The 21,345-nt window shown below is 44.4% G+C and overlaps 1 protein-coding gene across 1 annotated transcript in view; it reads left to right on the plus strand.

Annotated features, from left to right (window-relative positions):
• The first annotated feature begins 3,902 nt into the window (after positions 1 to 3,902).
• The window catches only part of C1H3orf70 (chromosome 1 C3orf70 homolog), an 81,746-nt gene continuing 64,303 nt past the window's right edge, over positions 3,903 to 21,345 (plus strand). The window contains exon 1 of the mRNA XM_049881281.1: positions 3,903 to 4,274. Within this exon, the coding sequence (XP_049737238.1) occupies positions 4,070 to 4,274 (205 nt within the window). The 5' untranslated portion in view covers positions 3,903 to 4,069. The remainder of the gene's footprint in view (positions 4,275 to 21,345) is intronic.

The following is a 21,345-nucleotide window of genomic DNA, read 5'->3' on the forward strand; positions in this document are numbered from 1 at the left end:
AAATACCCCGTCAAAAAATTCTTGATTGGCTTATTGCTGCAATAAAGTGCTTCTTGGATTATGTTTTCTCTTCCTACACCAAAGACACAAGGTATTTATGAGCCCAAGAGACAGAAAGGGCCACATAAACCAGAGACTACATCAGCCTGAGACCAGAAGAACTAGATGGTGCCCGGCCACAAGCGATGACTGCTCTGACAGGGAACACAGCAGAGAACCCCTGAAGGAGCAGGAGAGCAGTGGGATGCAGACCCCAAATTCTCATAAAAAGACCAGACTTAATGATCTGACTGAGACTAGAAGGACCCTGGTGGTCATGGTCCCCAGACCTTCTGTTAGCCCAAGACTGGAACCATTCCCGAAGCCAACTCTTCAGACAGGGATTGGACTGGACAATGGGATAGAAAATGATACTGGTGAGGAGTGAGCTTCTGGCTCAAGTAGACACATGAGACTATGTGGGCAGCTCCTGTCTGGAGGGGAGATGAGAGGGCAGAGGGGGACAGAAGCTGGATGGTCACGGGGAACACAGGGTGCAGAGGAGGAGTGTGCTGTCTCATTAGGGGGAGAGCAACTAGGGGTATATAGCAAGGTGTATATAAATTTTTGTATGAGACTGACTTGTAAACTTTTACTTAAAGCACAATAAAAATTTTTTTTTGAGAAGTTTTCTCTTCCTCTTCCTCACGTTATGCTGAGGTGAGGCAGATTAAAATAACCAACGGAAAGGGTAGACTTTGTGAGTCAGGAACGTGCTTCAGGGTTTGTTTTGTCAGGACTGGGGCTGAAGAGACGACGCTTCCCACTTACAACTGCTTCAGTGTTAGGTTACCTGGGGAAACCATGTTTTGTGATTCTGATTCAAGCCTTCCTTGAAAATACTTTTGTGATCACATTGAGTCTCTCTCAAACCCCTGATAGGTGAAGATTTCTTTGCGATCAGTTAGGTATGTGGAAGTTACGTTTCCCTTCTCAAGCCAAGGTTAAATAAAAAGGAGAATCCTGAAAGATGGCTTATGGCAGTGAGGATTCTCTTGCTTGGAGATGAATTTTGTTATTTCAAAACCACGACCATTCCGTTGTCAACGCAAAGCAGGAAGGGAATAAAGTCACGGAGAAAGTGGACCCAGGCGTAAGCCTGTTCTCACACAGCATCTGTACTGAAAGGGCTTTGTTGTTATTTCCTGAACCTTGATAATTACAGGCATTTTGCTCTGCTCTGAAAAACGCTGGCAAAAAATGAGGGGTCCCTCGCTCCTTTTCTCTGTTCAAGGCTGGGTTCTAGCCTTGTTGCAGGAAAACACGAATTCCCAGCAGTGCTCCTGGGAGCAAATGGTTTGTTTTCTCTTTACCAAATCCAGTCTGGGGTGGGTTCTCTGCAGCGCAGCCTGGCATGGAAAATCTATTTGGAGCAACTTGCCCCCAGGAGGGAAGAATGCAAGTCGATTGTGTGGGGGAGCCACAGCCACCAGCCACGCTCCTCAGACCCGCTGGCCGAGACAGGCTTTAACACGAACACACACACAGAGTCCCAGGCAAACATAAGTCCTGCTTGTGTGTCCATGCAAACATGTACAACACACACCCAACTATATCCATATATACTACACACACTGGACATACGCACTTACCGCACTGCCACACACATACCACACACATCACCATACACACACTCCACTTGACAACCATGCCCACCCACGCACCGTGTACACATGCATACATCACACCCAACCACACAGATCACCACACACTCCACATGACACTCATACCTACCCACGCACCATGTACACGCATGTACATCACACCCAACCACACACATCACCATACACACAGTCCACATGACAACCATGCCCACCCACACACCATGTACACACATGCACATCACACCCAACCACACACATACCACACAGATCACCATACACACACTGCACATGACAACCATGCCCACCCACACACTGTGTACACATGCATACATAACACCCAACCACACACATACCACACACACCACCATACACACACACCACCATATACACGTCACATGACAACCATGCCCATCCACACACTGTGTACACACACGTACATTACATCCAACCACACAGATCACCATACACACATTCCACATATCACACCCACCCATGCACTGTGTACACACACGTACATCACACCCAACTGCACACATACCACACACATCACCATACACACACTCCACATGACAATCATACCCACCCAGACACCGTGTACACACATGTACATCACACCCAACCACACACATACCATAGAGATCACCACACACACTCCACCTAACAACCATAACCACCCACGCACCGTGTACACATGCATACATCGCACCCAACCACATGCACCACACAGATCACCATACACACTCCACCTAAAAACCATACCCACCCATAGACCGTGTACCACACATACCACACAAGTCATATACACCACACACAGTCAACTACACACCCATACCACATACACATATACACACCCCCACACACACTCCACCTACACTACACATACCACATGTACCACGCACACATCTAACAACACACCAAATTACACACACACACACACACACAGACACACACACACAAACCCATTGCAGTCCAAGTCCATTCTGGCTCACAGCAACCCTACAGGACAGAGTAGAACTGCCCCATACAGGACAGATAACTGCCCCGCAGGGTTTCAGAGGATTCAAGCTGCTGACCTTTTGGCTAGCAGCCAGCTCTTAACACTGTGCCACAAGAGTTCCACGAACACACATATCCGTAACAAATACTCCGTATAATAATCATACACAGCACACATACATACATCATGTGCACACATGAAAACTAGACACACACCAAACTACACACACAGATACCCCAAACTATACACACACCCCCCAAATTACAGATGCACACACCGAACTATGCACACATACACTCCACACACCAGTTCCAAGCACCACACGTGCATATTACACACACACACACGCACGCACGCACGCACCCACCCCACGGCACCCAGCCTGCTTGCTGTCCCATTCAGCTGGGGTGACTCCGGCCTGGGCCTAGCGCGGGGTGGCCGGCGGCGGTAGCTACTTGCGCGCGGAGCTGGGGTCACAGGAGGCCTGGCGGCGTGGGCTCTACCGCGCTCTGGCCACTCTCCGTGTGGGAGGCAATCCTGGGGTTGTGGGCGCGTGCGAGCATGTGCGCACCCGAGGGTCCCTGCGCAGCCGTGGGAGGCGTGTTGGGGGAAATGTGAAGTGCGTGTGGAGACGCCATGAGAGGACACCTCGCTAGGAGGTGCGCGCAGACCAGCGCCCTGCCAGGCGCGGGTGGGCGTGGACTCGGTGTGCACACCCGCCGCGGAGCGCGTGGACGGGTGTCAGCCCCGTGTGCACGCCCACGGGGAGCGCATGGACGTGTCAGTCCGTGTACACACCCGCCGAGGGGCGCATGGACCTGTGTGTCAGCCCGGTGTGCACGCCCTCGAGGAGCGCGTGGACGTTGTGTGTCAGCCCAGTGTGCACGCCCACGGGGAGCGCATGGACGTGTCAGTCCGTGTACACACCCGCGAGGACCGCGTGGACGCGTGTGTCAGTCCTCGAGACGGCCTAGCTCGGAGGGAAGCGTGTGTGGGAAGCGCGCGTGTAAGCCGGCGTGCGTGTGACCACGGAGCCCCCAGTGCGCCCGCCCCACCGGGGCCTGTGTGAGGAGGTGTGAGACTCGCGGTGACCCGAAGCACGCCGACGACGGCGCTCCGGCTGGGCCTGTGGAGAGGCAGCCCGGCCCAGGGACGCGTGGCGCCTGCCGGGGCGCCTGGCGAGCGCGTGCGCGTGCGCGAGGGGGCGCGGCGGCGGCGGCGGCGGCGGCGGCGGCGGCGGCGGGAGGCAGCGAGGGAGGGCGGCGGCTGCAGGCCCGGCCCGCGGTCGCAGCGCCCCGCCCGCCTCCTCCGCCAGCCTGGGCCGTCGCGCTCCCGGGCAGCACCGCGGCCGCAGCCGGCTGGGCTCCCTGCCCGTCAGACGCGGCTCCTCCCGGGCTTCGGCTCTGGGCTCCGCGCGGAGGGCGAGGACATGAGTGCGGCGGCGGCGGCGGCGGCGGCAGCGGCCGAGCGGGGCTGGAAGAGCGAGAAAGTGGACGAGGCGCAGGCCCTGGCGCGGAGCTGCGCCGCCCGCAGACCCGATTTCCAGCCGTGCGACGGGCTCTCCATCTGTGCCACGCACAGCCATGGCAAGTGCTTCAAGCTGCACTGGTGCTGTCACCTAGGATGGTGTCACTGTAAGTCGGCCGCGTCCCCTGCCTCGCGCCCCGGGGTCCGGGCTCGGCGGGGGCTCTGCCGCAGGCTGGGACCGCGGGTTCGCGCCGCCGCCGTGGCAACGAGCCGAAACCCCCAGGGGCACTGCAGCCATAGCCACTTCTGCAAAGGGGAGAGTCCGCGTCCCGGGAAACTGGAATCTTGTCTTTTTAACGGGTGGTGCAGTGGTTAAAGCGCTCGATTGCCAACCAGGTGGTAGGTTGGAACCCACCAACGACTCCGCGGAAGAAAGATGTGGCAGTCAGCTTCCATAAAGATACACAGGCTTGGAAACCTATGGGGCCGTTCTGCTCTCCTAGAGCGTCCCTGTGAGTCAGAATCGACTGCACGGCAGTGGGTTTTGGGTTTGAAAGGCTAGCAAGCCCTTGGGGTTGATGACAGCCCTAGAGGAAGTCTTCAGGGCCGGTGGGGGAACGGTGCTCCTTTTCTTTCCCGCTTTTGTCTTTCTGAGCTGCTGTTTAAATTTTCTCCCTGACTTCTGTCTTTCTGAGCTGCTGTTTAAATTTTCTCCCTGACTTCTGTCTTTCTGAGCTGCTGTTTAAATTTTCTCCCTGACTTCTGTCTTTCTGGGCTGCTCTTTAAGAGCGAGCTCTTGGAAATCGAATCGTGCGTGGCCCGTTTGTTGCATCCAAATGCAGAAAACGCTCGAGTGAGATGGGTTGCTTCCAAAAAGTTATTAACAGTTTGGGAGGGCGAACTCCTTCAGCAGGCAGCTGCAGCGTGTAAGGCCGATATATGAGACTGTTTTAAAATTACACACTGAAATAAATGAAAGGCAAGCTCAGATAATCTTAAAGCAATTTATAAAAGCTACAACTAAATGGTCTAGGGCCTTTCTCTGGTCATGCTGCTTGTGGTTTTAAAATGGATTAAAGCTTAAGTTGCCATTTAATCAGAATTCCAGAATTTGATTAGTTCATGGTATTTGGCCTGCCATACCTGATGAATCATTTCTTTTAGAAATGTATTATAAACTTAGTTTCCATATAACCTTGTAATAGGGGTTTTTTTGGAGTGCTTATTTAGGGCACAAATCCTTTAAGTGACCTTATGTTAAATTTTTTTTTTCCTTGTTGGTTAGAAAACATGGTTCCCAGCAGAGATACAGTACATAACGAATCCTGACTTACAGTAATTGAACAGAATTGAATATTTTTTATTGTATTTATGAATGAGAAGGTAGAGAATTTTTACATTTTCTTTAAAAAATTCAAGGCACATGGAAGAGTATTGATTTTTTTCAGTTCCGTCTGCTGATGGGTCAGTTTCTTCCTAATTCTCTTTAGTCCTATTGCTCTCACATTTGTTGCCAATTATGAAGCATTGCTTAATCAGGGACAGGGTAGGAAGTTGGAAGCAGCAACTGTAGGAAACCTGGGATGCTGAAGTACTCAGGGGAAATCCTGCGAGAGTCCATTTCCCAGGGAAGTACAGAATCCTAGCAGAAATGTGAGGGACACTGAAGATGGTCCAGGTCATTGCCTGCCTTATTTCAGCGGTATTCCCTCTTAGCACACTATTACTGGTAGGAACTTTGTAGTCTTTTCAGGTGACTTTTTTCATCATTAAACTGCTTTGACTCAAAATACGGTTCCTTATATGGAGCGGAAATTGATTACTTTCTAACTTCTTCCCCTAGTCCTATTTCAACCTTACAAAAGCATGTAGAACAATTGAATCCATGTTTAGATCATGGCTGTTTCAACTTTTCAGATACACATCTGAATTTCTTGTGGACATGAGCTATCTTCTGTCTGTATCTGCGGTCGCAATGTCTGGCCCAAACCCAAACCCCGTTGAGGTCGAGTTGATTCCAACTCATAGCAACCCTATAGGACAGAGCAGAACTGCCCCATTGGGTTTCCAAGGAGCACCTGGTGGATTTGAACTGCTGACTTTTTGGTTAGCACCCACAGCTAAGTTTGAAATTTGTTTGTTTAATGACTGAAGATAGTCATTGTGTTCCTCCCAAGGCCTCATTGTGTCCTATTTACCTATCTGTATTTTTTATTCCCTTCTACCCATCCTTGTGTGAAAATGTCCAGACTCCTAAGCACCCTGGTCATTCTGAACACGTGCCAATTTGGTTATGATCCTTTGATGACTGCCACCCCTGGAAAGCTACGCAGGGTTTCATTTGTGGTCTGATCAGTCCAGAGGTGAGCAGGATCTCTACCTCCCATGTTTGAGATACCACTGTGGCTGCAGCCAGCATTACCTTAGTTTTTCTGATTCCCACGTCACATCATACTGAAATTGCTGCTGTCAGATTGTACTCAGCGAGCTCTTAACTGAAGCCATCAGGCTATCTTTTTTAAATTTTTTACATACGTGGCAACTAAACCACAGCTTTCCCATTTCACAGTTCTATATGTCTGTACATCTGTATATCTATATATGGAGTGCTGATGGTGCAAGGGTTAAGTGCTCAGCTGCCAACCAAAAGGTTGGTGGTTCAAACCTACCCAGTGGCTCTGTGGGGAAAAGACCTGGTGATCTGCTCCCGGAAAGCTTACAGCCAAGGGCAGCTCTACTCTGTCTCACGGGGTCGCTAAGAGTCAAAATTGACTCAGTGGCACCTAACATCGTCTGTCCATCCATTCATCCATCCTGAACCCCTAGATATTTTTCCTCTATTTAATTTTATTAAAATTAGCCCATATTTCTGCATTATTGTCTTTTTAGATCCTGGCTCTGTCTTCATATACACAATTAGTTATTCCCTATTGGTTCATGTCAGCCACACGCTGGATGCCAGTAGCAGTCCAGTAACCTTCTGCATCTTCATGTCATTGGTAAAAATGGCTGGGCAGAAGGCCATGAAGTCCTGAAGCTGGCTGGCAGACCGGCTCTTTAGGTGATAGCAAGCTGTCAATGAGCATTTGTCAGTTCTGGTTGTTCAAACAGTTACTTAGCCACCTAATTGTACTATTAAAAAAACCATCTTATATTTATCTTACCCGTATGAGTGTGACGAAAACCTAGTCAGATAAAAAAAAAAAAAAAGATACCTTGTTGAAATTCTACTGACACTATTTCTACTACTACTTTTTAAGTTATGATCTATACACACTCTCTCAAAAAAAAATTCTGAATTTAGAAAAGGATTGACGTCAAGTACGCTGGACTGTCGTTGGCAGTGTTTTCCATGTCTTAAAAAATCAGGCTTACGTTTATTTGCTCTTTCTAGTCTTTGGCAGCCCTCTGAGTCACCATACTTCCTCCACTGGCAGTGATCCCGTGATCCCATTCACCAGGAGCTTGAATTCCTTTACAGCAAGGTGCTCTGTCCCAGTCTCCTCACCTATATTGGACCTCAATTCTAAGTTTTTCAGCCCAAATTTTTCTTGAAAAGAAGGAGAGTTAACATTTTGGAGACATCCTGCTTTCTTTTTGCATTCATGAAGATTACAACATCGGTCCTAAGTAGAATTCCCTCCCTGTTCAGTTAAATGTATATCAAGCAGCTTCTTTCTATGAGTCATTGTTACAGAAACTAGGAATGCAAATGTGAGGACAGCTGGACCATGCCCTTTAAGCACAGTCTCAGGGCATGATCTGTGCAGTATTTATTTCTGTACCCCTTAAAAATCACAAGCGATGTGGGTGAGAAAACTATCAGCTTGTTCACCAAATCTGAATATGCTAAGATAGGGGCTTTTTACCTCTATGCTTGAAGGAGGTAAATTCCGAACAAATTAAGGAAGTTCAGCCTCATACGGCTGATCGTAAACTTATGGTATTTATAACCTTATGAAATAAAGAAGGCTGAAAAATACACACATGTTCCCCAAAGACATATAAAGTATGTACGCATTATTAAGGGGCGTTAGTGTATTTAGGTAATGGCAGATTTTTTATTTTTCCAGTTCAACAATTTCTACATGTATAATTCAGTGACTTTCTTTGCTTTATACTGTGCAACCATTATTGCTATCCTTTTCCAGATTATTCTACCACCGTTAACATAAACCCGGTGTTCCTTAAGTAGAAACTCTTCTGTCTGCCCTCCCTCCTATTCCCAGTAATTACTAATAACCTTTGGTTTCTATATATTTGCTTATTTCATGTGAGATCACACAATATTTGTCTTTTTGTGACTGACTTATTTCACTCAGTGTAATGTTTTCAAGATTCGTCCATGTTGTGGCGTGCATCAGGACTTCATTTCTCTTTATGGCTGAGTAATATTCCATTGTATGTATATATATATATATATATATATCACATTTTTATCCTTTCATCTGTTGATGGACATTTTGGTTGTTTCCACAAGTAATGGCACATTTTCGAGGATGATGTCAGGGAGGAAAACTGTAATATGTTCTGTTGATGTATCACAAGGGGATCTGATTCAGTCAGGCTTTCCTAGGGAAATGACATTTGATCCGAAGGATGCATAGGGATTAAGTAGGCAAAGGAGAGGGAAAGATAGTGGAGAGGGAAGAGCCTTCCAGGCAGAGAGGAGACAGTGACTGGAGTACCTGAGGCAGGTGGGAGTGGGGCAAGCTTGAGGAACTGCAAGATGGGGTGGGGGTGTCTGGCTGGAGTGGAGAGACTGAGGGGCTGAATGGCAGCAGTTAAGGCAGGCAAGGGCCAGACAGCACAAAGCTCATGAAAGGGTTAAGTTAGAGAGTGATATGCTCCAGCTGTGTCTGGAGAGAATGGATGTGGGAGACCAGTTAAGAGCTATTACTGTGGTCTGGAGGACAGATGGAGTAGCGCAAATGGTTAAGCACTAGACTACCAACCAGAAAGTTGACTGTTCAAACTCATCCTGGGAAGAAAGGCCTGGCGATCTGTTTCCATAATGTTACAGCCTTGGAAACCCTACACTGCACAGTTCTACTCTGCAACACATGGGATCACCGTGAGTCAGAATCGACTCAATGGCAACTGGAGGAGAGAGATGATGGCAGCTTGCACCAGGGTGTTAGAGGTGGAGTTGGATTTGAGAGATACATGGGAAGTGAGATCTGTAGGATTAGACTTGGAGAGGGAGGAAAAAGAAGATTAAGGATAACTTCTAGAATTTTGCGTCACGCAACTTAGAAGAATGCTGATCCCATTCATTAACAACAAACTCTGTAAAAGGACTAGGTTTGGGAGGAAGATCATGAGTTCCATTTTGAATGTATTGAGTTTAAGCTGTCTTTGTCATCCTGAGGTGATGTCGGTATGCAGTGGGATATAGGGATGTAGAACTCAGGGGTGAGGTCTGGACTAGAGGCAATATGGAAGTCATTTCCTTATGTATGGGTTACAGTAGTAGCCATGAGGAGGACTGAGATCGCCAAGGGAGAGATGATAGTGTGAGAAAAGAAGAAAGCTTTTAGGTTTCACTGTAAAACACCAGCGCTTAGAGTCTGCATGTATAGGAGGACGAGCTGGCAGAGGAGGCTAAGAAGAGATGGTCAGAGGAGAAAAATCTCTGTGCGGTATTGCAGAAGCCAAGGGAAATGAGTGTTTCAGGAAAGACTAAGAAGAAGATGAGACCAGTTTTTAGCAGGTTAATTCTTATGTATTAGTGAAATATACAATTAGTGATTTCCTTAATTACTGGAGATTTGTAACAGTAACTTAGGGAATAAATTAATTGCAGTATCGGTCAAAGCTAGTTGAGAGAGTGAATTCTTCAAGGCAGTGAATGTAGAAGAGTGGCTTGCCAAGAGCTGAGAATTAGGACACGGAAATAATAGTTAATATTTATTGAGTGATTGATTACTTTGTGCCAGAGTATGCTCATTATGCGAAACACTTAGTAGCCAATTATGCCATTAGGTCCATTTTACAGATGTGGAAAAAGGCTTAGGGAAGTACTTAACCATGGGCACAGGGCTAGTAAGGAGCAGAGGCTGGGTTTGTATCCAGGTCTGTCTGATTCTAAGACCTGAACTCTTTTTAATTAATTTATTGTGCTTTAGGTCAAAGTTTACAAATCAAGTCAGTCTCTCATACAAAAAGCCATACACACCCTGCTGTGTACTCCCAGCTGCTCTCCCCCTAATGAGACAGCACATTCCTCCTCTCCACCCTGTATTCCCCATTCCATTCAACCAGCTCCTGTCCCCCTCTGCCTTCTCATATCGCCACCAGACAGGAGTTGCCCACATATTCTCAAGTGTAAGACCTGAACTCTTAACCACTATAGGTACAACATGTACCGTACCCGTTGTCGTCGAGTCGATTCTGACTCATAGCGACCCGTAGGACAGAGTAGAACTGCCCCATGGGCTTTCCAAGGAGTGGCTGGTGGATTTGAACTACTGACCTTTTGGTTAGCAGCCATAGCTGTTAACCACTATGCCACTATAGATACTACAGAGCAATTTAAAATTTGAGTAAAACCAGCTGAGCTTGTTTCCATTAAAGCCAGTGACGGGAAAGCTTTTAAGAAATGGTTGGCAAATTGTGTCCACTACATCAGTAAAATCCAGAAGAATAAGAACCGTAAAGAGTCACTGGATGTGGCAGGAGATGAAATCCAAGTTAAGGGTTAAGAGAAAGTGATTAGAAGGTGACGGGAGTGGGTGTACGTGGTATAACGTAGGTGCCACCAGCAGAACTCAGCGCTGGCTTCATAAAATCACACAGTAGATGAGCTCGGTTTTATGCAGGAGACACCCTAAAGATGTCTCTTTCAGGTTGAAAGCAGGAAGAGTGGGAATCGGTGTAGCCGAATAGATATTAGCATAGCTAAAGAAAGACTGTCACAGCAAAATGTAGATGGGCAACAGGGAAATACAGAAAAACGAGAGTTGGAGAGACAGAATTTGGAAGTGTTTTTTTGGGACTTTTAGAGAAGGTGGTGTAGCCTTTTACATATGGTCCCCTAGGGCTGGACTGTCCCAGCAAGCTTCTGGCTACAATTTGGCTTCCTATTTATGAGTTGTCTATAAGGAAGGAAAGAACTGTTCAGAGACTTCAGACCTCGGGACCTTAGGGCAAATACACTTTTCACCGTTAGTAAATCCATCAGCACTGTGGTGTTTGTATTATCCTGCTTGTTTTGTTTCTGTGCTTCTACACAACTCTGGGGAAACTCATCAAACCAAGTCCTGACTTCCCCGGGGTAATGCCAGCCGGGGTTTGCCTATGGGCCATTTCAGTCATATCAACGACAATAGGTAGGAAAGTTTATTCAAGAAGCTTGACAGGGAAAACTAGAAAAAAAAAAAAATGGAGCGATAGTTTGAGTGGAGGAGTCAGCTGAAGCTTTTTTCCATGAATGAGGGTCCTGACCGTGTCTGGTGGTTGAAGAGGATACAGATGTTAAGAGGACAAGCTCCTTCCTCAGCATTTCCAGAGATAAGGAAAGCTGGTAAGTGTGTTTCCGTGCAGCTGGTGCTTCCATCATAGACACACATCAGCTTCAGCCATAACAACAACAAAAAAAACACACGTAATGCTTTTATGTAGGCAAGGTTCTAAGTTGTTGTTGTTGCATATATCAGATCACTTAAGCCTCACAACAACTTTACAGAATAGATACTGTTACTATCCTCAGTTTTTAGGTTAGGAAGCTTGCCGAAGGTGACACAGAGTAGCTCTGGCTGCGGATGGTGTAAGTACGTCAGAATCCTAAAAAACCGACTGGCAACCACGGCTGTGGGTCTCTTGGTTCCACTCAAGGTAAAGTGAGAATGATTTCAGCTGTTTTGAATCCTTTTCGGAACAAGCAGAAGTTAAGTAAATTAGTCACACGAGAATGGTTTCTGATTTTATGTGAAGGACAGTTACATGCATTATGAACATTTTCAGGGTGGTTGTGAAATCGACAAAACTGTGCTTTTTAAAAAACATGTAACCCAGCAAGCAGGAAAGGAAGAGGAGGAACCCTCCCCTCCCCTCCACACATACACACACACACACACACCATTGCTGCTAACATCCCATTTGCTGGGACTTGGTCACATGGCCACCAGGAGGAGAAAATCAGAGCCTCTGTAATAAGACAGTGGTACGCGTCGGTAGTTAGAAAAAGGTTCATCCAAATGATAGGTTCTTAACACTTCACTGGACAAACCCAGGCCTCTTCCAAATAGTCTTTTTTTGAAGGTTGCCGCCCTATAACTGCAATATCTGCCTTTCCGTTCCCCACTGCTGCTGCTGTTGTTGTTGGGTGCCATTGAGTCGCTTCCGACTCACAGCGACCCCATGTGTGCCAGAGTAGAACTGCCCCATAGGGTTTCCTAGGGTATAATCTTTCTAGAAGCAGATCGTCAGGTCTTTTTCTTGCAGAGCGGGTTCGAACCGCCAACCTTTTGGTTGGTGGGCTCCTTTATTCCCTGCTAAGTAGAAGGAAATCATTCCTCTTCTAACAAGTACAGGGACCCTCCTCCCCGACTGATCACTGGTCAATGCTTAGAATGGGACTTGGGTTGAGCTCGTGTAAAAGTAAGCTTGTGATTTTGATGAACTAGTGGATTAATAAAAATCTTGTTTAAAACATCTGATAATGTATTTGTATGACAGGAAGCTTCACTTGTGTCGTAATCTCAGTTAATCCCTAACTGGTGCGAGCCTTTTTTGTTAGGTTTTCTGTTACAGGCACCGTTAACTGTTGCTGGGCTGCCAAGCCTGTTGACGGTAGGTGTTTGAACCAAGTGTCTTTAGAGGGGCTTTGTTTGATGATTTCCTGCATTACAAAACCCTCACTTTATCTCAGTTGGTTCTCTCGTATTATAGACTCTCGTTAATTACAGAAAATATTTTCAAAGAAGTTTAGTGTTATGCAGTCCAAATAAATATAAAAACTCATGGTCAACAAGAAGTTGTCTAGTGGAAGATGCGCTTTCTTGGAAAATAAGGAATAGTTTGTACACAGAACATGGAAGGTGGAGTGTAGTCCTAGACAGAATGAGAGCTGTGGAGTCAGACACTAAAAAAACCCAAACCCATTGCCATCGAGTCGATTCCAACTCATAGTGACCCTACAGGACAGAGTAGAACTGCCCCATAGGGTTTCCAAGGCTGTAATCTTTACAGAGGCAGACTGCCACATCTTTCTCCCACAGTGGGTTAGAACTGCTGGCCTTTCAGTTAGCAACTGAGCGCTTAATCACCTCACCACCAGGGCTCCTTTGATGGAGTAGAACAGCGCCATAGGGTTTCCAAGGCTGTAACCTTTGAAGAAGCAGACTCCCGCATCTTCCTCCCGCAGAGCAGCAGATGGGTTCAAACTGCCAACCTTTCAGTTAGCACTGGAGTGCTTAACCATTGCACCACCAGGGCTCCTGAGTCAGACATACCTGCCTTTGAATCCTGGCTTTTCCACTTGTTGGACAGGTTACTCAACCTCTACCAGCTTCAATTCCCTCTTCTGAAAAAGTAGTGATAAAAATCACACTCACAGGGTTTTAAGAGGATTTACCAAAATTAAACCAAACCTGTTGCCATCAAGTCAATTTGACTCACAGCGACCCTGTAGGACAGAGTAGAAGTGCTCAATAGGGTTTCTAAGGAGCGGCTGGTGGATTTGAACTACCAACCTTTTGGTTAGCAGCCCAGCGCTTAACCGCTGCACCGCCAGGGATCCAAGAGGATTAAAGGACATGATAAAAGCAAGTGCTCAGTGCAGATGTTTGGTGAGGATGCCATCACTGTTATGTCCTGTAAGAACAGTGGAAACACTGGATGTCGTCGTTGTCATCTTGAGAGCAGGCTCTCGAGTTGGACTTTGTGTTTGAATCCTGGCTCTGCCCCTTTACTGGCTGTGTGGCTTTGGGGGAAGTTACTTAATCTCTCTGTCCTTCAGAATCCTGGTTTTTATTTGAGGGTAGCAACAGTACCAGCCTCATAGTATTGTGATTGTCAGTGTCCCCAACTCCAACTTCAGCTTCCCGCTTCTACTAATGTCTGGCTCATTTGAAGTTCACTTTGTGACCATACTAATCTGCTCAGTTACTTAAAAACAACAAATATAGTAGACATACACATTTTGAATAGTAAGTTGTATGGTAAATGGGTAATTTCTTTTATAAGGATCAGCACAACCCTGGTTCCTGTGAGGTGGAGGTTAAAGACATCCCAAATGTCTAACTATTCCATCATCTCTAACATCAACTGCTCCCTCTCCCCTCGTTACTCTCCCTTGTGTCTTTGGGTTCCCAAATTTGCTGCAACATCTGACAGAACTCACAAACCATGTAAAGGAAATGGCTTACGTGGTTGTGGAGGCTGGCAAGTCCCAAATTCGTGGGTTAGGCATAGACTTCTCCCTGGCCCTCAGTCTCTGCCCAAAGGCACTCAGCTTCATCGCTCTATGTGCCCACTGCCCTGTCTCCTGCGGGTCTCTCCTGCTTTGGTGGTGGTTGGCTCACCTTTCTGCTCTGGAATTGGCCCTCTTTTAAGTCAAAATTGACCAATCACCTTGGTAGGCCACAGTTACCCTATCACACAATCACCTGGGTGGGAAAGGCCATGCACAAAAGTATATAACCCACGGCATATGGTGTTTTTATTGCCCTTTGTTATGTATTGAATTGTTTCCCCCCAAAAAGATATGTTGAAGTCCTAATTCCCGGTATCTGTGAATGTGACCTTCTCTGGAAATAGGATTTTTTAAGATGTTATCAGTTAACATGAGATCATACTGGAGTAGTATAGGTCCTCATCCCATCTGCGTGGTGTCCTTATGAAAGACAAGTGACACAGAAAAGGCAGCCATGTGATGGAACTACCCTGCAGCTATGAGCCACGTAACGCCTGGGGGTGCCAGAAGCTGGGAGAGGCAAGAAGGGATCTTCCCCCAGAATCGTTGGGGAGAGCATGGCCCTGCCAACACCCTGAATTAGATTACTAGGTGCCAGAACTGTAAGACGGTACATTTCTGTTCTTTTAAGCCACCCAATTTGTGGTACTTTGTTACGGCTGCCTGAGGAAACCAATAGGCTCTCATTGTTGCAAGGTCTGTATTGTAATAGTTACTGTTGATCATTGTCTGCTTCTTATCATGGACGTTGCATGTTGTGAGACTTCCTGTTTTCCACCGTTGTTAAGCAAGGAGTAGCTCTGGCCAATCAAGTATGCTAGTTAATAGAGGACTCTCGTGTGTATCAAACATGGGTTACCAAGTGTCAAAGAATTAGAATATCACAAAACTTGCAGTATGTTAAGCTGAACATATTTCATCTTGATGATTTAGAAGTTTTGTCAGGATCCTTCATCATCAGTTGGAATACTGATTTTATACAGAAAAATGACAAAAGTGCTAACTAATAGAGGAGTCCTGACTGCTAGAATCTTGGACAAAGCCGACTTAATTGTAGTCATTGCAACTGACTGCGGTTTGCCGGATTTATTTTGCTTTGCTCTTGTCCTTTTTGTTGGCTTCTTCCTGAATTTGCTGACGTTGAACAGTATTCTGAAAGTACACTGCCAAAAAGGTGTGATACCTGTGGAGTGCCGGCAGCATGGTATACACCTGTCCAGCTGTGTCTGCACAGTGTCCCCAAACAGCCCATTCAGGACCAAGTCTTTGATCTCTCTGCTGCTTATTTGTCTATTTAAAACCGGTTGTTTTGGTGTAATAGCGATGCACTGATTTCTCTGTATCTCATTTTAACAAACTAACGAAATAAACACACTGTACTACCCACTAAGACTGTAATAATGTTATTTTGTGGGAAAATTGTTTTGGACTCATTGTCTTTCGCTCTTCTCACACAGACATTCACTTGTTTTCTGAACCATTTAAAAGTAAGTTGCAGACATCATGACACTTCTAAATATTTCCTGACATCATCTAAATATTTCAACATGCCTTTCTTAAAAATGAAGATGTTTTCCTATGTAACCACAATACATCATTACACCTAACCTAAAAAAAAAAAAAACTAAGATAATATTAATTCAGTAATATCATCTAATATACAATTTCCTTAACTGTCCAAAAATACTTTTTATAGCTCTTTTTTTTTTCAATTCAGGATCCAATCAAAATTCATACATTGCATCTCATTGTTATATCACCTTGGTTTCCTTTAATCATTCTAGAACAACCCTTACACTTTTGTTTTTGATGGCATTGTCGTTTTTGAAGAGTCCAGGTTAATTGTCCCGTAGAATACCACATATCCTAAATTTTCCTAATTGTTTCATCATTATTAGATTTAGGTTAATTTTTTTTTTTTTTGGTCGAGTTATTACAGTCACACGTGGTTTAAACTCCACGATACGTTCTGTGAAATAGGATGTTATGTGATTTGGACTTTGAGTGAACATATGGGTCACAGTCAGGAGGCTGTGGGCACAGGCCTGGGCAGCAGGGGTGCTCTCTTGGTGACCCGGCTCCCCCACCCTGGCCAGGGCCCTGATGCCTGCTGACCTTGGGCCTGCTCCCACAGGTAGGGGGCGGTCGGGTGGGTTTGCTAACAAGTCTGGCTGTGGGTATCCTCCACGGGCACATGCTAGATCACAGACATATATGTGATCAGACGTTGCCTGAACGGATGTTATACGGTACATGACCGTACCTAGGTGATACTGTATCCTGTGTGTATTGCATTATGTGAGAAGGCACAGAATGTCAGGTTGTTCCACTGTTGCTGAAATCTCTCCATTGTTAAGGACAGTTTTCCCTCTGCTTTTACTAAGTAATCTGTGGGGTGATACCTTGAGACTGAGTATCCTGTTCTCCAGCAAGCTTTAACTGAGTGGTTTTAGAGGTTACCAAGGATCCTTGCCTAACTTGCTTACTATACTGGTGTTTGCAAAATAGTTTTCAATTCTGTCATTCTTTCTACCATTTACTGATAGTCTTCTATAAAACAAGTGGTTTTTCTTCTCTCCCTGCATTCTTTAAGTATTACAATGGACAGACTGATTCTTTTTTAATTTAGTGTGTTACAATCCAGCATCATAATTCTTTTTGAAGCTCAAATTGATTTAAATTTGGCCAGTGACAGCCTTTTTTTCAAGCTGGCTTCTGTATTCTTTTGACATGTCACTGTCATTTTTGAGTACTTCCCTTGCTTTCTGGCACAACAAGGGGGTCCAGGCTTACCTAGTAATTTGCCTGCTCCAGTACAGAAATCAGCCATTTTTTCTAAGGAACCTGGGTTCCTTTTAGTGAGGAATGGTACAGAAACCGTTATATGGGCTTTGGGTATGCTTACTTCTACTGAGATGCTATTGCATTTAGCCCCTTTTAGAGGTCAGATCTTGGATGGATAGATGGACGGATGGACATATAATTCACACATATATGTGAATTTAAAGATTGTATGAAAAAAGGTTTAATTTTATAACTTATCTTGAGAAACCATTTTTTAAATATGTTGATTTTTTAGCCGAAATGTGAGAAAAATATTTTTATAGGATCATTTTGTTATATAATTGATATGATTTCTTAGGAAAAAAATAGGAAAAAGTTTGTTTTTTGTTTTTTGAAGTAATATCAATTTACCTTAATCAAAGGATTGTATCTAAGCAGGCACACCAAAGAAGACTTTAGCTGCTCATTTTGAGACTGTCTCTAAGCCAAAATCTCAGTGGGTGTTTAACTCTCATTGTATAACTAAAGTGGAAATGCTATTTATGGGTAATTGGTTTATTGTAATATAGGCTTTAGTATTTGAATGTCGTATTATTTACTGCTCTACCATCTGCTCTTAATTCAGAGTGACATGAACAAGTGTGTTATCATTTTCGTTTGTTTGAATGTAAATATTTTGGTAACAGGACAAGTCTAAACGTATTGCCTTTTTAATTAGGAGTTAAGTAGATTGAACAGACTACCAATATTGTTATGATATTTGTTGTCAAAATATCTGCCTTTCATCATATGTAACTTATACTTTTGAAAAGAGATGTAGAAAGATTCTCAGTAATAAGTTAGTCTCAGATGGCTTTTAAGTTTCTCCAATTTTATCATCTTGTTAATATTATTCACAACTATACTTTTACTATACTTGCCCTGCCACCTTTTGCCCCAGGCAGATTTTGAGAAGTTTGTGATTCTCTTATTGTTAATTTTGTTAAATGGCACAGTGTTTATTTTGTTAGTTATGTTGCTCTATCTACATTTGAGAGTGGCTTTTTTATAAAGTGTTTTTAGAGGTATGGTCATGATCCTGTGAACACATTAACTAGTATAACATGTGAGGGTCTAACTGCTTGTGAATAATATTAACAGGATTATAAAATTGGAGAAACTTAAAAACCATCTGAGCCTACCTTATTACTTAGAATCCTTTCTACACCTTTTTCCAAGATGGTGGTCAGCCTCTAGAGAGATTGGAATTCACTCTCTTAGAAAGCTACTGGTCCTGTCTTTGGACAGTATAAATCATTAACAAGTTATTTCTTAAATTTTTACTTGGTTCGACTCTAACGTCTGCCTCTTTGTCCTCGCTCTCCCTACTACAGGTACACTGAAGAGGTCTGCTCCCTCCCTCTAGCCACCCATCTGACACTTTTGAGTAACCGCTAGGTACAAAGCCCTGAGCTAGGCACTGGGAATATAGCAATGAACAAGACAGCCATGATTCCTGCTCTCTCTGAGATTACATTCTAGTAGAGGAAACAGACATTAAACAGCTTGTTACACAATTAAGTATTTAATTCCAACTACCATTTCTGTTAAGAAGGAAAGACACAGGCCGCTTTGAGTATATTACAGAGGCAAGGGCAGGGGAAGGGGGAAGGCTTTTTTGAGAAAGTGATGCCTGACTTGCGAGCTGAATTATCAGCAGGAACTATGTAAGGGAAAGAGCGTTGCATACAGGGGGAGAGGATGCATGAAGATCCTTAGAGAGGAAAGAAGATTGGTGGTTTCAAGGAATTGAGAGAAGGTCAGTGCCATTGGAGCGTAGAGAGGTTAGAGATTATCCTCAGGGTGGTGGAAAGCCATACACGTTTTCATTGTTATTAGGTTCTTTGTTGGTCATGGAGTGATCTAATCAGGAACTGCACTTTATTATTTAACTTGTATTTAACTTTACATTGTGAAATAATTTCAGACTTAGAAAATGGTGGCAAAATAGTGTCCTTTCTCATATATTCTTCTCCCAGATTCCCTTAATATTCATGTTAAATTTCCCAGGCATGAGTATCAAAATCAAGCCTCCTGCCTGTTTTGTAAGACCTGTAAGTTCAGAATGGATTCTACATTTGTAAAGGGTTGGAGCTTTGGTGGTGCAACGGTTAAAAGCTCGACTGCTAACCAAATGTTGGCAGGTAGAATCCACCAGCAGCTCCTTGGGAATCCTGTGGAGCAGTTCTTTGCTGTATAGGGTAGCTATTAGTTGGAATCAACTTGATGGCAACAGGTTTGGTTTTGTTTTGGTTTATTCACTGTCAGAAGGAGCCCTGGTGATGCAGTGGTTAAGGGCTCAGCTACTAACCAAAAGATCGGTGGTTCAAACCCCACCAGCCATGCCGTGGAAGAAAGATGTGGCAGTCTGCTTCCATAAAGATTACAGCCTTGGAAACCCTGTGGGGCAGTTCTACTCTGTCCTATACAGTTGCTATGAGTGAAAAATTGACTGGAGGGCACACAACAACAAAAGTTTTAAGGTTTGTTTTTTTTTTCTAAAGGAGGAATATGCAATAGAGACCTTATTTGACCCACAGATCTGAAAGTATTTACTACCTTGCTCTTTACACAAAAGTTTGCCTGACCCCTGATCTAATCGATAGACTTTATTCAAATTTCCCCAATTGTTCCATTAATGCACTTATTCTGGTCAGAATCTAATTCAGGATCGTATGTTGCATTTAAGGAATCCTGGTGGCACAGTGGTTAAGAGCTCAGCTGTTGTTGTTAGGTGCCGTCGAGTCACTTCCGACTCGTAGCGACCCTATGTACAACAGAACTAAACACTGCCCAGTTCTGCGACATCCTTACAATCGTTGTTATGCTTGAGCTCATTGTTGCAGCCACTGTGTCAGTCAACCTCGTTGAGGGTCATCCTCTTTTCCACTGACCTTGTCCTTCTCCAGGGACTGATCCCTCCTGACAACATGTCCAAAGTACGTAAGATGCAGTCTTGCCATCCTTGCTTCTAAGAAGCATTCTGGTTGTACTTCTTCTGAGACAGATTTGTTTGTTCTTTTGGCAGTCCATGGTATATTCAGTATTCTTCACCAGCACCACAATTCAAAAGCGTCAATTCTTTGGTCTTCCTTATTCGTTGTCCAGCTTTCACATGTATATGATGCGATTGAAAATACCATGGCTTGGGTCAGGCGCACCTTAGTCTTCAAGGTGGCATCTTTGCTCTTCAACACTTTAAAGAGCTCAGCAGCTAACCTAAAAAGGTCGACAGTTCAAACCTACCAGCCACTCTTCAGAAGAAAGATATGGCAGCCTGCTTCTGTAAAGATTATAGCCTTGGAAACCTGTGGGACAGGTCTACACTATCCTGTAGGATCGCTATGAGTCAGAGTCGACTCGATGACAACGGATTTATGTTGCATTATGTCTCCTTAGTCACCTTTAACATGAAAACTTTAAAAGTTTTGGCCAGTTAGTTTGTAGACTGTCCCTTAAATTAGGCTTGTCTGGTGCTTCCCAGTATTTACATTCAGGGAATATACAATTGGTAAACTAGCTTTTTAAAAATTGAACATTTTATATGTGTTACCATGTAATTATTATAGAATTATGATTTCTCAGCTTTCAGAGAACAGCATAAATTGTAGACTCTTCCTCTTCTTCTGTCCTGGTGTTAGAGTAATTAATTTTATTGTAATTTTTGAAGGTGTTAGTTTTTTAAAAAAATTTTTGACACAGTCAGCAGATACCCTCTGATGTGATTTATAATGGCTTTTTGATTTGCCCCAGGCAGTTGTTTAAGAACTAATGCGTCTATTACAACTATTATCAGAATAAAGTTTTGTCTTGGTCTTGTTGCTTGGTTTGAGATAATGTCGAATAACCAAGGCATTTATTATAATTCTCTGTAATTTGATGTTAACTGACAGCGAATCTACCTGGAAGGTGTTTTTATTATTTTATAAACTTCTGTTAGCAATATCAAACCTGATTTAAATAACAAAGAATTATTAGCAATTTTTAGCAGCTCGTGA

Source organism: Elephas maximus, chromosome 1 (genome assembly GCF_024166365.1).
Source record: "Elephas maximus indicus isolate mEleMax1 chromosome 1, mEleMax1 primary haplotype, whole genome shotgun sequence".
In the NCBI taxonomy this organism is placed as follows: domain Eukaryota; kingdom Metazoa; phylum Chordata; class Mammalia; order Proboscidea; family Elephantidae; genus Elephas; species Elephas maximus.